The 17,029-nt window shown below is 38.1% G+C and overlaps 1 protein-coding gene across 2 annotated transcripts in view; it reads left to right on the top strand.

The window, feature by feature from the left end:
• Positions 1 to 17,029, top strand: part of PRKN (parkin RBR E3 ubiquitin protein ligase) — a 711,187-nt gene that overhangs the window by 228,117 nt on the left and 466,041 nt on the right. For both annotated transcript variants that reach the window (XM_032102474.1, XM_032102475.1), the window contains exon 4: positions 16,852 to 16,970. In XM_032102474.1, coding sequence (XP_031958365.1) covers positions 16,852 to 16,970 — 119 coding nt within the window. The remainder of the gene's footprint in view (positions 1 to 16,851; positions 16,971 to 17,029) is intronic.

The raw sequence follows: 17,029 nt of genomic DNA on the forward strand, positions 1-17,029 counted from the left end.
AGCTGTTTGGTAAATGTTGCATGACAGAAGTTTTTGAGCTGTAATACATGTTTGAACCTGTGAGATCCAGAAGGGTGTTTATTGATGATCCAATGAGAGAGTGGTTAGAGTGCTCTAGCTCCACTTGTTTTCGACTGCTAAAATATATTGCAATCATAGAATCATGGAATTGTTTAGGTTGGAAGAGACCTTAAGGTCATTGAGTCCAAAGGTTAACACATCACTGCCAAGTCCACCTCTAAACTATGTCCTTAAGTGCCAGATCTGAACTTCAAATACCTCCAGGAGTGGTGATTCAACTCCTTCCCTGGGCAGCTTGTTAATGTCAGTATATATTAAATTATCCTTCTTGATGTTGTACTTTCATGGATTATGCTCTATGACTATGTTCAGAGGTAGGGAAGGCATGCCCCTAGGAAAATGCTTCCTGTTAAAAATGGGATAATGTTTCTGAAACAGTATTCTATTTTTTTTTTGATGCACAGCAAAAAAGAGGGGTTTTGGATACAAATCACAAAACCACAGAACTGCTATTATGCGAGATCAAACATATTGTCTATCTAAAACTATTTCTCTTCTTCTAATACTTTCCTGTTGTGTATACAATAGTTCAAAAGAAGAAAAATGTTATTATAGAAAGTTTCATTTAGAGAAGGAGTATTCCCCTTTTCAAATAATCACCCATGTACCCCTGTCCGATTATTCTTCATGTCTGTTATTTGGGCAAGTTGACAAGAATGGTAATGGCATTTTCTAATCTGGTCTTCATTGGAAAAAACAGTCTCCAGCGTCAATTCAAGGGTTAACTGGAGAACAGAGGGAGAGTTTTAGCCCAGCAATTAACTGTTGCTAATTCTGTCAACATTTCTTTTAAGAGAGTTGAGCTTAAGAAAACTATTTTGCTTCCAGTAGGGTTATGAAAATGTCATTACTAAGTCCTTGGAAGTTTTCTCTTATGTATATTTTACCACCTGTTAGGGTTGTTAACCCTTGACAATTCACTGCTGCAATACTTCCAAGTTCTATATATAAAAATTGATATCCCTTCTTCACCTTCTAGCAACAGCACAAAGTGATTTTATAAGACATTAGCATAATGGAACCTTTTCAATAAAATGATAAATTGAGCCCATTTCAGAAAACAGAACGCACACTTGATAATTTATTGCAGCCAGTGCCATGCTGGAGACCTCATTCATATCCTATGCTTTTAACACTGATGAGAATGGTGCCATTTTCCCACATTTTACCATCACACCTTGCATGTCTGTGAAATTAATTTGAGAGGAAAAATGTAAAAAATATTCTTTTCTGATAGAGGCTAAAGTTCTTCCGGGAATTGTTGGGGTCCCTCCCCTGCCATGTAGCCCTGGGAGAGGGGCCCTGAGGGCACAGACACGGGGTTTCCCTGCCCCTGCTCAGCCTCGTTCCCATTGGTTGGTTTGTGTTCCCTGCGCGGGCAGAAGGACCCTTGGTCCCGTGACTGGAACAGTTCCTCAGCAGAGCCCCGGCCATGCGGCTGGAGAAATAAACATCTCTGAAACAGCTATCAAGAATCTGTCTGTCCAAAGATGTTTCCTTTCCACGGGACTCCTGGTTTGGTATATGCATGTTGCAGTATCCCCACTGCAACAGGGAATGCTTATCTTTGCATGACATAATTACCCCTCATGAACGTGTCTAATTGCCTTATTGTTTTTAAAGGCCTTCCATGTTAATTGAACAGTAGCATTTGCTGAATGCCCTGTGTCAAGGGGTGGAGTGGAGCATTGTTCTTGCAATGAATTTTGATTGTTTATGGGGGACAATGCAGATGGACTTTATTCTGCAAGTGCATCACTTGCCTCTCTGTACCACCAGTTGGAGGTGGTATATGTAGGTGGAAAATATTCTGTACTGATTAAACAAAACTATGCATTTTATGTTTTCTAGAATAACTGCTGACATGAATTTATTACTGATGCTACTAGGAAAAATAGGAAAGTAACACTAAGGAAACATCTCTTACGTGTAAAAACATGATAATAGAGTTTTAGGGTGATGTCTTTTTGACAGGAAGAGACAATTATGAAGCACAAGTAAGAATCATAAAAGCATAGAATGGTTTGAGTTGGGAGGGACCTTAAAGCTCATCTAGTTTCAACCCCTCTGCCATGGGCAAGGGCACCTTTCACTAGAGCAAGTTGCTGAAAGCCCAATCCAACCTGCCAGGGTTGGGGCATCCACAGCTTCTCTGGGCAACCTGTTCCAGTGCCTCACCACCCTTATAGTAAAGATTTTCTGTCTTATATCCTATCTAAATCTACCCTCTGTTATTTTAAAGCCATTCTCCTTTGTTCTATCACTGCGTGCCCTTGTAAAAACTCACTCGCCAGCTTTCTTGCCGTCCTCTTTAGGTATGGGAGTGCTTCTATAAGGGCTCCCAGAGCCTTCCTGTCTCTGGGCAGAGCAACCTAAACTCTCTCAGCTTGTCTTTATAGGAGAGGTGCTCCAGACCTCTGGATGCACTCCAACACATCCACATCCTTCTGTTGGGGACCCCAGAACTGGATACATGACTCTGGGTGGGGTCTTATGAAAGTACGGGCGGAGGATCACCTCCCTTGCCCTGCAAGACATGGTTCTCTTGATGCAGCCCAGGATACAATTGGCTTTCTGGGCTGTGGGCACACACTGCATGTCATCTTCTCATCCACCAAGGCCCCAAGTCCTTCTCCTCACACCTGTTCTCAACGCATTCTCAACCCATGCCCAGCCTGTACTTGTGCTTGGGACAGACCTGACCCACATGCAGGACTTCACACTTGGCCTTGTTGAAATTCATGAAGTTTGTGTAGACCCATCTCTTAAGTCCCTCTGGATGGCATCCCTTCCCTTCAGGGTCTCAACTGCACCAGAGCACTGCACCATTGTCCATGTCGCCGACAAAGGTGACCCCTGAGGAACACCACTTGTCATTGGGCTCCACCTGGATGTTTCTTCATTCTACCTATCTGTGCCTTTGCCTTCTACCACTTGGGTGGTTTGGCCGGAGCACTTGCTAGTAAAGACTGAGATAAAAAAGTTGCTGAGTGCCTCAGTCTTCTCCATGTCCTGGGTAACCAGTTCTCCCATTTCTTTTTTGAGCAGGCCCACATTTTCCCTAGCCTTCCTTTTATCACAGACCTATGTATAGGTTCTTTCTTGTTGTCTTTGGTTTCCTGAACACAGTTGATTCTATCAGGACTTTAGCTGTCCTGACCTGATCCCTGGCTGCTTGGACAACCTCTGTGTATTCCTCCAAGGCTACCTGTCCTTGCTTCCACCCTCTGTAGGCTTCCGTTTTGTGTTTCAGTTTGTCCAAGAGTTCTGTATTCATCCTGTATTCATCCATGCAAGCCTCCTGACTTCCTCTGTGTTAGGATTCATCACTTCTAATCTTGGAAGAGGTGATCCTTGAATATTAACCATTTTTCTTGTTTCACTCTTTCCTCCAGGGCTTTATCCCATGGCATTCTAAGAATGCCTAAAGTTCATTAAAAAAACAGTAGTTGCTGCCACTGTGCAGCTTAATGCTTGCGCTACATGGTCTCTGTTATGAGCTCTTAGCACTCGAAATGACAGGAATCATAGTCTGTGCTCAAGTCATGTGCTCAACATTCATTAATGTCATTGGGAGCTCTGTGCACACAGCAAGGACATTGGGAGAACAGATCTATTAAAAATGTTTGGTCTACAGAAAGTAATTTTGTGGAAGAGATTAAGAAATTATGTTGATAGAAGGTAAAAAAATAGCTTTGCAAAACACACTCTGCTTTCTCCTTATAAATACAAGTAATTTCAGTGGGACTAAATTTGAGCTTCTGTGAAAGAAAAAGATCATTGTATTTGGCAGGGGAAGACAGATTCTCTGGTTTTGGTTTTTGTTTGGTTTTTTGGGGTTTTTTTTAAGTGGTCACTATAGGAAAATGGACAGTTAATTCAGAAGTTCTAATTCATATTCACAGAAAAGCAGAACTGAAGTCAGTGCATGCTTCTGCATTGCTGTGCCAAAAGTCGTTAGGATTTTACCATCAGCTTTATTTTGGTGAAAATTTCACATTTTCACCACTACATGAGTGACCATTGTTAGCGGTGCCAAGGTAGTGACCTTCATGTTCATTCACACTTCTCTTCACAGAACTGACAGCTGGGATTTCAGTTGGTTTTATTAATTCTTTGTGCCTCTGGTTTTTTGTCTTTGTGTTTGTTTGCGTCTTTCTTTCTTTTAGAGACTATCTAATCATAGAAGCTGAGATTCTCTATCAGCTTTATGTGGATTTCCAAATACCCTTCAGTGCAGGGTTTCTGTCCTCCTACTCTGAGGTACATTGAACCTTTTGTGTAAACCTTGTTCCTCCTTACATGTTGATCATGAAACAACACTGCCTACATCATGCCCAGCAATGAAGATTTTATTAAGTTGGAACAGAAGAGAAGATGCATATATAGTAACATTTATCATTGTAATTGATAAATATTTTCTACAAATTTCTGAAATGTTGGTGTTCTATGGGATCTGTTGGCAGCGTCAGAAAGTTTGGCCTAGATAGGTTACAGAATTTGTGATCACATTGTATCAAACTGAAAGGAAAATAAACCAAGAAAATATTTTCCTTGATCTGCCTTTCACGTATGAGACAGGATCCTACAGTGGCCTGCAAGTGAAACTGTCTGGAATATTTCTGAGCTGGATTACATGTGCTGTGGCACCAATTTTTTGTGCAACTGCTGTCTCAGGATCACAGTTTTATTAGTGAGGTATCCAGGATCTGGAAGTTCCTATTCAGTTATTAATCTTAAGATTCAAAATACCATTTTCAAATGCTAGTTCAGAAAAAGATTAATCTTTATATGCACTGATACTCCTGAAACTGTATCTTACAAGCCTATCTGTACTGTTGGCATCTCCGTGAGTATTCAGCCTTAGGTCTTGAGAACATGACAGATTCTCTGAATATATAATATATTTTCAGTTATATATTATTAATATATTAGCGGTTACAATCAACTACTGCCATAACTGGTATTTGCAGATGAATTCTTCAGATTTAGTTTTGACAGTCTATCTACATGTCATGTTTTCTGCATTTCTGGAGTAGAGTATCTACAACTACGTTTCCACTTCAAATGCAAGCCCATGTGGTAGAGATATATATATGTAGTTATTTTAACTATCCTCCCACTCAGCAAAGCACAGATTGAAATATCAAAGGTGGCAGCTGCATCCTGGAGCGAAGTGCCCCAGGGGTCCTTGAAAGCCAACATGTTTGCTGAACACCATCAGTCTCTTTCCAGCTTCCATGATGCCCTGCTGGTGCAGCAGTCAGTTCTGTGGGTCTTGACATTTACCTGTCAAAAGACAGGAACAGAGAAAAAGAAACATATAGATATCAAGTTGGAGTCTTCAGGTGCAGCGTGGGGGAACAGAAGGACATCATGCTCCAAGTTGAGCCTGTTCACCATATACTGTACTCATTGATGTTCAGCTTCCTGCAACGCTGCATAACTTGTCAAGGATTTTATAGTAAGCCCTGGCATCCTGGTTTTCAGTGCTGGCTAGCACTATTTTATTGCCTTTTTTGCTATGAAGGTGGTTTAACCAAAATCGTAAAAGAGATCAAAAGTTCACTTGAGCAACTAAAGCACCAGGAGCCGCAGCTCCTCCTTTTGTTCAGGACAGTTTGCTTTTTAGCTTTGTCACACAATAAATACTTGGCATATATTACTGAAAGAAAACTCTAGCTGGCAACAGCTGGTTTCTGATTTAAAGGTGTATCACTTGGCAACTGAATTTTTATCTACTGTAACTCTTCCCTAGTAATTAGTCTCCACTAGTATTTTTTTGGAGTAGCTGAATCAAACATCAGTAGTGTTTTAAATGAGGCCTGTGCTGGAGATATGGCCAGGTGAAGGTCATGATTAACATTATCAGGGACTTTTCCCAAGCAAATTTTAGTTCTCTTCAAAAGAATGTTGTGTTTATGCTAATAATAATGAAATAAGTAGCAAAATCTCCACTGTCTTCAACTGTGGAAGGTTAAGATCTAAATTCCCAATTTGATGCAGATTAGTGGTTATGGATATTGCATTTTTTTCTATCTTGATACCCAGAATGTGGTGAATAGCTATAGATCATCTTATCCTGGTTCCTAAATGCCATACCATTGTTCACAGTAATTTTTAACTTGTTAGGAACATAACAATGGCCGTAGCTGAGCTAATATTTGACTCATCTTGATCAATATCTTATGACTCTAGCCATTGTGAAGTATTCAGGATGGAGATGAAAAAATCTGTTTCAAACAAATCTTACCAGTCCTCAACATTTTGTCTCCTAATCTGTAATAGGAATTTTTCAGGTACACTAAATCTAGTGGTATAAATGTGAACAAACACATTTTATATCTGCTATCCAGGCACAAAGATCTGTGTTTGACCAGCAATATGTAGATAAATAAAACATCTTTATGAAACATTGCCATATCTAAAATTAGCTAATGTTCTGCTTTTCTGCACTATCTCTTCCATATTTCATTTTACTATCCCTATTCTCCTGTACCTCCCTCTTGAGTTTCTTTCTCTGGCTAAATGGCTTATAAATGTACTATAAATATGGCAGAACTGCAGGGTTGATTAGCTCCTGCACAGATACATAGTAGAACAGGAATCTGCATTAGATACCAGAAATGTAGATATAATATCTTGTTTGTTTCCTAGATTATTGTAATCCTTCAAGGGATTCAACTAGAGATGAAATGCTTACTGATGAAGGAAGCAGAGAGGCTTTGGAATGAAATCTTGTCTGTTTAGAGTCTGCAGGAATGTCTTCTACTTCATAGTGTGAGTCGGGAATTCAACACTAGAAAGGAGAACCCCTCTAGCACATAACTTTGTCAATCTGTGTAAAGTATTGTACAAAAAGAAAAAAAACCAAACAGCTTTCTTAGGTTTATGTGAGATGTCAGAAGAGTAACAGGCTTCTGTAGAGATTTAGAGGTACAAAGTACATCTCAAGTTGAATGTACAAAATAGTCTTTAAACATTTCTGTTTAACTTCAACAAAGCCATTCTAAAAATCAATTTGCTTAATTGATTGGTGTGGCAACCCAGGGAACAGCTGAGAGCTCAGCTGGCAGCCTCTGGTTTGGTGTCACACTAATTGGGAGTAGGGTAACAAGTAGCTGCTAAAGCTCTCTGCTGTACATAGCGTGGTGGGGAGTGGAGGCTCTACAGTCGTGTGGTAGGAATGCAAACATGGGGCAGAGGGTGGTTTCCTAAACTGACAGGTTGAAGAATGATAGCAGGACCTGGTTTAAATTAATCTTGAGCAGAGAATTACTATGCAATCTAGTCTCCAAAGTGCAATGAACATTTAATACTGATGTCACATTTGAAGACACTGTACATATAGTATAAAAAATATCTAATAATTGATAAATCAGAGAACATATTGGTCAATGAACCGTATGCATATTGATAATATCTCTTATGAGAAGGCTTACAGGGCCTACAAAATACTGCATTCTCACTTCATCATAGGTTTGCATTAAGGGAAAAAGGGGTAATTAAGAGTTATAGTGACAGATATCTGCTTAGAAACTCCATCTTGAGTTATTTTGAGTATTTAAACTTTGGATTCATTTATTCTAATAGAGAAGCCATTTGATTCCTTGTGGATAATAAAGTGTGTTTTTCTGTTGTTTATGAAGATGATCAAGCCAACAGGTTTATCTGGCTGAACCTGCCCCAAAGGATCTCCCCAAAGTGCAGTGTGGAAAGGTCAGGAGCTGAAGATCCCAGCTTTCCTATGTAGAATTATGTGTCTTGGCATAGCAAGGGGGATCACTAGATCATAGGTACCATCACTTCTCTGTGAGGAATTTTTAGATCTGTTGAGCCAACTGTAAGAGTTGCAAGGATAGGATTAGTTGGTATCGCTGTTTCAAAGTCTGAGACTATTATTTCCATGTTTCTTATCAAATAACAGACGTAGATGCTCAGCAGACTGTACATGTAAACATGTCAGTGAGGATTACTATGATTCCATTTTCTGCACATTTAACTTTAATGCGATGAATCTCACTGCCTTTCAGCTAATCTGTGGATGGGGAATTCTGTTAGTAATGCAGAGCCAGAGGAGCTTTGAGGTTCAAGCTCTGAGCTTAGAGTGCACTCTGTCTTTCTCTTTGTCTGTCTTTCCTTCTTTTCCTGAAATACTTTGTTCTGTGTTTTCCTTCCTCCCCAGAAGGAAGTTAGCTTTTAGCATGTGTCACAGCTGAATTGCTATAAAGAGCTGCTGTTTACTGCCCACTGCTTAAATACCTAGGCTGGTTTTAATAGCCTGGAAAAACTGTATCCCTTCTTCCCAAATCCTTTTGCTCAATGTTTTAAAGAGATAAAGAAACCTTTTGACTTAGGTTTGTATTTTGAAAACCGTCTTCTAAATGGAAAAAGGTGCTGCGGCATATAATACGTTCCAGTTTAGAGCATATGTGAGCAGAATATGTGAAATTCTAAGCTGAGCTTTTTCTTAAAAATGCATTTCTACTCTTTACAATATAGTCCTGGCATTGCATTATGTAAAAATGACGCAATGATCATGCCATTATGTTGAGATAACGGAGCATGGTAAAGTGCCATTTTCACACAATCTTTTCCATTTTTCTGGACAAGCCTTTAAGAGATAGATTGTCAATATATATGTTTTCACTTTCAAAACCAGCTAAGGATCTTCCTCAAAATATTGCTTTTACTGAAATAATGAGTTAGTCATGTCATTAAATAGAACATTTCAGAAACTAAATAGTTCAATTTTAAAAGTACTGGTATTTTCTGTCTGTATTGAAAAACATTGTATCAACTGAGTTATAGATACATCTTTCCTGAGCCATTTCCATCTCTCATTTCTAAGAAAAGTAAATTGTCATTAAAATTCTAGTTCTGTGGGAGCTTCAGAGTGAGGAACCTGACATGCATGGCATTGAAAATGAAAAGAAGTACCACAGGTCATTTGAAAAAACAATTTCTGTGGTACACTATTATTGTGCAATATTTTGTGACACACTGAAATGTTAGAATAAAAGCACTAGCAAGTTATTTAGTACACTAATGGACAGTCCTGTGAAAGATGTATCTGTGGAATTGATGAATGCAGAGAAAAGAGAATTGCACATGCTACTGAAAATGGAGCACATCGTGGACTTTTATAGCTTTTGTACAACACTGTTTTCTAGGGTGGGGTTTTTTTGTTTGGTTGGTTTTTGTTTGGCTGGGTTTTTTTCCTTCTTGATTCCTCTCTTAATAATTCCTAGCATTCAATTTACTTTTTTGATTGCTACTGAGCATTGAGCTGACATTTTCATAGAACTAGCTATTATAGCCCCAAGATCCTATTTTTGTGTGGTAATAACTAGTCAAGACCATCACTGTATGGGTAAAATTATTTTTCCTATGTACATCACCTCACATTTATCTACAATGAATTTAAGTTTTCATTTTACTGTTAGTCACTCAGCATCCTGCAGTCTTCAATGTGTTTTTTCCGGTTGGCTTTAATTTTTACTATCCTGAAAAATATCGTATCACCAGCAAACTTTGTCACTTCACCGTTCATTTTTCTTTTTCTGATGGTGAATACTCAAGTCTTGGAACAATTTTCTTTTGGGGCTGTACTGAGAAAACTGATCATTTATTCCTGAACTTTATTTCCTGTATTTTAACTATGTATTTGAACACAACAGAATTTTGCTTTTCGTTCAGTAACAATATAATTTCTGTTAAAAAACTGATGAGAAAGGTTTTTTGGTTTTTTTTAAATCATAGAATCATAGAGTTATTTGGGTTGGAAGGGACCTTAGAGATCATCTAGTTCCAATCCCCTTCCATGGGCAGCGACACCTCCCACCAGACCAGTTTGGTCAAAGCCCCATCCAAGAAGGCCTTGACCACTTCTAAGGATAAAGTTTAAGTACCTTGAATAAATCAATTATCTTCTATAAGCCTTGTTACCTCATTATGTATTCCTTGGGTGCTCTGAAAAACAAACTTTTTCAGAATGTTTTGTATTAGGGTGACAGACCTGCTGTAACAAAGCTAACAGCAATACTGTTGCTGCTGGTTTCCAGCCTTTCATAGTTGTAATTACTATCGATATGTTAGATTACCTATATCTGGACAACATAAATTGAGCACAGCTGGGGTTTTGGGACCCTGGAAGTAATTAGGGAGCTAATACAGAGAAGCAATGCAGTAGGAGTAGCCATGATTTTGACTTCTTCAACCTCCCTCCCTCCCTCCTTGGGCGTTTAGCCAGCTGTGAAAGGGGCAGTTGTGTAACCTTGGGTCACACTTTTATCAAAAGAGCTGTGTGAGAAAGAGCTGCCAGAAGCCTTGTCAGAGGTTTTCACCTCACACATCCTCAGTGGGCCCACTGGCCCACGAGTTACATTTAAGTTCAGGTCCTTACCTTTGTTTCATCCCTGGGCTATGTTTTTAAGTATGCTGTGTCTGGATGTATATCTTGTATATTCTTGTTTTTCTGGCCTGACCTGGCATTAGCCTTGTCCTTATGGACTTTCTTGATGACCACTGGTTTAATTTTTAAACATTTCTTAGTTTATTTGCTGACACTGTGTTCAGCTGGATCTGCTGCTCATCCTGAAACCTAGACTGCATGATCTGTGCCACCCATGCACAGACTACTGGAGCATCCCTTGATGTGCTTAGGCTTAAACTCAGAAGTCGCTGCCTTCAGCTGCAAATAAAGCAGTCCTAGCCAGCTGTCATCACCACAGGTCACACTCGGTCCCTTCAATGGTGTAAAAAGCAGCTCAGGGTGGAGCTTTGTGGGGAATATTATGGTTGGTGCATAGTGGTTTCCTCATGCACAAGAAGTATATTTTATTGGAGATTTTTTGATATTCTTAAGTCTTGAACACTTTGTTGTTGTATCACTGTTTTTCTCCCATGTATTTATTGCCAAGCTTTCAGCAGTTTCATGAAATTTCTGGGGTTTCTTTTTTTTTTTTTCTTTTTTTATTCCATGTTTTGCTGTCTGACAGAATCATCACAATTGGGTTTTTTTCTCTGATTCTTTTACCCCTTATTGTTAATACGAACATTAATGTTGAATTTTGCTCCTTTGTCTGAAAATCAGAAAGCAAGATGAAGGAGAGAAAGATATATTGTGAGAAGTAAGAGAAAGGTGAAGCTTATATAGAGGTCAGGAAAGGGAATGAGACAGGGAAAAGGTAATTGCAGATGTTAGATGGGTAACAAGATAATGAAGGATTTGGGTGAAATATAAAAGAAAGTGAAGGTAAATGATACTGCGGCTCAGAAAAGTGGAACAGATGATTCTTTCATGGTAATGATTGGAAGAGAAAGCCTAATATACTAATTTCCTGAATTCCAGGAATTTAAGATAGATCAAGTGCTGTGCTTTTTGCATTTTTTTAATTCATAGACATCTCCTGGTTGTTTTTTCTCACACAACATTTTTCACTGAAAAGGCATTAAAAAGATATGTGCCCCGTTGTCTTTATCAAGTAACTTCTGATACTCCACCTCTTGGGCATTACACTCTCTTCAGCCAAATTTCAACTCTTCCTAAATTTTTAGTTCTTGTAACAGTGACAAGTCCATTTATTTTTTCTAAATAGCTGTGTATTCCATATACATTAATTATCTGAGATCCATAGGCATTCTGCAAGTCATATTTGAGTCTCAAGAAAAAGAATTGTGGTTGGTTTGTTGTGTGTTTTTCAGGTTTATTCTGTTTCTTATTGTTATGCATACTTCAGAATTCTGCAGCTCTTTGTCATGAGTTCCTGTGCATGGCACCACCAAGTGGGGTTCATCTTCCCTAATTTTAGAGGTTTGCAAAGCAGGTATTTCTACCACACCTTGTGGTTCTAAATCCCCACAATAGAGAGAAACAGACCCTTTTAGACACAATTTATCTGGCATGTTTATATCTTTTTATATCTACTTTAGGATGAATTGAATCAAACCATGAAAGTGTCAATTTTTCTCACTACAACATAGCACAGTCAGTTTAGATGAATCTACCTCTTAAATGAACATTTTCATGTTTATTTATATATTTTTATTTATATAGTTATTTATAAATTAGATAGGCATCATAAAGACTAGGTATCATCTAGAACAGGTAGAAAAGTTTTATAAATGTGTGCATCCACACACATGGGTCTGGCGAGGAAAACTGTGTGCTCTGTAAAATCTTTGCAGGCAAAGAAAAGTGGTTAAAGAACAAAAGTTTAAAGGCAGAACACACCAGTTGTATTTTTGTGAAGTGAATGGGATCTTATAAGTAATTTCTTTTTTTTGGGTGCAGAAGTGCAACCTCCACACTTTTCTTAAACTTAGATTTTGAAAATTTTCGCTAGTTTGAGCATTCTGCATTTATACTTCAGATGTTTTTCCTCCTACTATGTTGAATCAAGCAAAGTCCTTAAAGTGAACACAGTTGGAATACTTTTTTTTGTTTGCTTCTAACTGTGCATTTTTCATTATATGGGTGCAAATTGCAAATATAGTCTGAGGTCTCAGACAGTCAGTCTACATTTTACAAATTAGAACTAGTCTAAATGTAAATATAATAGAATCTGAAACTATGCTAGCTTTATGTAGTTTTCAATCTGTTGAAAGATTTCCTGTAGCTCTGTCCTAAGAAGGTGATTATAGGAAAGACTCAGTAATCGTTATAATCTATATGAAAATGCAGTTCAAATGAAAACAGTAGGTTTGCTACAAATATCCCTATTCAGATTTTATTCACTTATACAGTCATAGAGATGATAATGGGTGTTTTGACTGATTAGAGATTTCAGGATCAAGTCTATAGTCATTATGACTAATGTTTTCTCGTTAACTAGTCACACATATCAAAATAATTGGTCTGTGCTATCACTAACATGCACAAAGCTCCCACAGCATGGTCGTCATTAACAACACAGAAATAAGGAAGTAATTCAAGTCCTAAGGAGCTTGAAAACCTAGATGGGGAGACAGTATAAAGCACTGGGATACACATCAGAGAAAACTACTTCCCCTTTTTATATAAAACACTAAAGGGAGAGGACCGTTTTAAGACTTTTTTTTTTTTTTTTGGGGGGGGGTGGTGATGGGATATTTGTGAGGAAATTAGCTTTGAAGAGGTAGAAAAGAGAGAGTGTGTCTCATTGGGGTGAGAAGACAGGTCCTGACACAGATCATAAGTGAGAGGCCTCTTGTATTCCTCTCATCCTACTTTTTTTTTTTTTTTTTTTGGCCAGTTAAGGTAGCATAATTAAATGAACTCCATGGAGAAAACCATCAAGCATTTTCCTAAAACTAGCCTGTAATAAGTGATTTTATATGATAATATTTGGAAGTGAAAACTGCAAAATAGGGATTGTTTTCTGAATTCTTATTAAAGTCATACACCCAAAAGGTGTGTGTCTCATTTATTTACTATATGGTTGGTTCTGCAGCAATTTTAGTGATTACTGGCACAGTGTCATAATTACCTTCATTGTTAATATTGATACGTCAGAGCTGGTGCATAAAACAGATTTCCTTGTTTCTGTGTCTTTCAGTTTCTCTTTGAAAAGGGGTCCAAGGGGATGCAGTCTCAGCCAAGGGCCATGCTAATATAATCAGTGACGTGAACAAGTCAGTAAAGAGCTTAATGCTGGCCATCAGTGTTGTACTGTAAGCCAACTTACAGCATTTGCATTTTTTATTAAGTCTTTGTTTTGCCTGGTGATGCTGCTCAGGACATCCACCTAATGATGTAACTGCACTTTGTGAGAATGTGATCAGCATGTCTGCATAAAATGGTGAATGGGTTGCAGAATATCTCCATTTAACACATTCCCTCTAAAATCAGTGCATTCCTCTTGTTGTGTTGTGCCCTTCCAGCTTTCTTGCTATAGCAGATATTTCTAAAGTTATTCTGTCTTTGAATAGATCTGTGCTGCTTAACTGCTCCAACCCATTATATAATAAATTTGTTTCTTGTGTTTTAAATTTGTGCGCAGGGAATGTGTTTGGGGGGACTTTTTATATTCATGAAAATGGAAAACAAAATTGAAAGTGCTAAGAAAAATGAATATTGAGCTAATGTAGTCTATTTTTGCACAGAGCAAATATCAAGCTAATGCATAAGATTTATCCTCTATAGTAAATCAGCAATATGTCTTATTTTAGGCCTCTCCTATGACTACTATTTTTTACTGCAGTATTCAGTCATGCTGATTTATGCCATACTATCCTGTGAATATTTTGCAGACTATTATCAATAAAATAATTTTATCTTTGGGTCCAGATGGAATGAGCTAAGAACACAAAGCAGAGAGAGAGAGAGCATGATTCCTGCCTCAAGTGTTTTAATCCTTGAAGTAAATTTTAATCCTTGGCATAAAATGTGAGACAGGGACACAAGACATCAGGGAGTGGAGGACTGGGTCAGGAAAGGCATCAGCCAATTAACAAATTGCTGTATGCTGTAAGGGCTCATGTACTCAATAAGATGGTTCTGTTTAACTGGGAGGGTTTCATTAGAGTCATGCCAGGAATCATTTTGGAGTGTAGGACTGAACTAGGACAGTGAGCAGTGGCATGGCAGAACTACTCAGGGTAAGCGTGAATAGAAGCAGCAGTTTCAGTAGTCCCATTAGACAGCCCACATATGGAATTGGAACAATGGGAGAGGACTGGTGGCAACAGAATAGATAATGGGCTCTGGTCTCACTTCCTGCTCTTGAGACCAAGTCAGGAATAAGTGGCTGAAATCATCCTGTTATTGTGGAACTTTACTAGCAATAGCATTCTTGCTTACTTAAGTCATGTAGCATTCCCTTTGAATTGTGCTAAAGGCACTGACCTTTAGTCTTATTGACTGTTTTGCTGATCCTGCATAGAGGAGCTGCCAAAAGTAAAATTAAGTCACTTGCAAGTGACTTAAGTCCTCCTTCTCATATGCAATACCATAGTTTGGATTTTTGTTGTGGATTTTACATCAAATCAAGTCTAAGACGTGCTCTCAGTTGCAGTAATCAGAGCCTCCAGCAAAATATGAGTGAATGGATATCCAGATGTCCAAAACTTTGTCATATTAAGTTTCACCTCTCAACATTGCACTATATATTAAATAGTTCAGCATAAGCCTTTTTTTCTTTAATTTAACTATTTGAATCCCAGAACTGTGTTTTAGACTGATTTGAGAAGTGTGCTCTCAGCCTTTTGAGTTGCATTTATTCATATGAAAAGTGGGTAAGTGTGTGAATGTATGGGTGTGTGTCATTCTTCCACAAAAACTGGATTCAATTTAAGTTCTGTAATACTTTATGTTCTGCCATGGTGGTTAATACTTTCCAAGGAAGCATAGTGAGAACACTTGACAGATCAGTTGGCTAAAGTTAGTTTTGGTTACATCACTGGTCTACTCTTATGTGGCTTATGTTCCTGAAAAATTGAAAAAGTGTTACAAAATTTCTTCTTTCAATGATGTACATCTTCCTTGTAGACATCTGCACACTTTTTCTTAGAAAAAAAGATTTTTTGGATGACACAGTTCTCTGAGGTTGAGTTTTGGAAACTCAAATTATATTTGAGTTACATTTATATTATGCTAGAGCACATTTAAATCAGGACAGCCATGAATAGGTATAAAACGTAACTGACTGGCGTTTTGCATTGGCATAACACAGGGTGTGACCCTTTACTGTGTGAGGGACATGTGAAAATAAAGGAAGTCAGCCATGTTTAAAAATATTATTCCAGGTTGTATTTACTGTGGTAGTGTGCTAGGGTTCAAATGTACATAAAACATTTATTGCTGATGAATGTAGGGAGAAGTAAGAGAATAGGGAGAAAGACAGTGAAAAAATTTTCATCTCTAAGGGGTTGCTACTGATTCTGAAGTTCACCACTGTTAATGTGTCAAATCTCCTCTTGGTACTGAGAAGTTTCTGTTTGAAACTTTATTCTGGTCTCATTTCAACTTCTGATGATAAGCTTGAGTCTCTGAACTTGGAGCTGTCCAGTATAGATTAAAACCATGCCAGGGATATTCCAACAGTTTGTAAGGAATAGCCATAGCTATTCTAAAAAGTGCTTCACTCAAAACAGTGATCATTGTTTCCTGTGAAATGAAATTCATTAGCATTGCACTGGGCTTTCACAATTCTCTGCATATCACATTCTGTTCCATAGTTTCACAGAACAGAATGTGTTTCATTTCATTTTCCTTGAAAATTTACTTGGCCTAATATCTTGGCAGCAGTTTGCAAACTTTGCTAGGTTATAAGGCTGCCAGCAAGAATAAAGAACTGGCTTCCAGTCTTCCATGAATAGAAGTAAGTTTGCTAAATTAAATATTTGTTTTCTTTTTGTGATATCGGTCAAATTCATCTTTTAAGCTTCATCTAAAGAAATTTTCATGCAATTTGACCTCATAAAAATTGCAGGTAGACAATTTTAGACTAGAAGTGAGATGCAAATTATGGAGGACTGGGGTAATTAATGTCATACATCACTTGGCAAGGATTTCAGTTGGTGCTCACCAGTGGTAAGCTCTGGATGCATTTTCAAGGAGTTACAGTGTAGTTCACCTGTACTTATTGATCAAGAAGCAGGAGTTACTGGAAGGTGTTAGGAACTAGATCAGGCAAGATAAGATGATCACAAAGCTGTCTTCAGAACTTAAAATTCTTTTAACTTATCACTTACAGAGTGAAATAGAAAGCTTTCATGACAGTTTGGTACTGATTTTCAGTATACATCATAAGTGGTTGTTTACTGTTTGTTTGCTTTTCCTCTTGACAGGTGCAGCAAGTTACAACAGTTTTTATGTTTTTTGCAAAGATTTCTGCCAAGCTGTGAAGCCTGGAAAACTGAGGGTCCGCTGCAGCGTGTGTAAACAAGGAACCCTGACGTTGGCAAGGGTAAGCTTTTTTGGATTTGTTTCAAGGTTTTGGGGTATATGGAGATGATATAACTAGTC

This window comes from Corvus moneduloides, chromosome 3 (assembly GCF_009650955.1).
Source record: "Corvus moneduloides isolate bCorMon1 chromosome 3, bCorMon1.pri, whole genome shotgun sequence".
Taxonomy (NCBI): domain Eukaryota; kingdom Metazoa; phylum Chordata; class Aves; order Passeriformes; family Corvidae; genus Corvus; species Corvus moneduloides.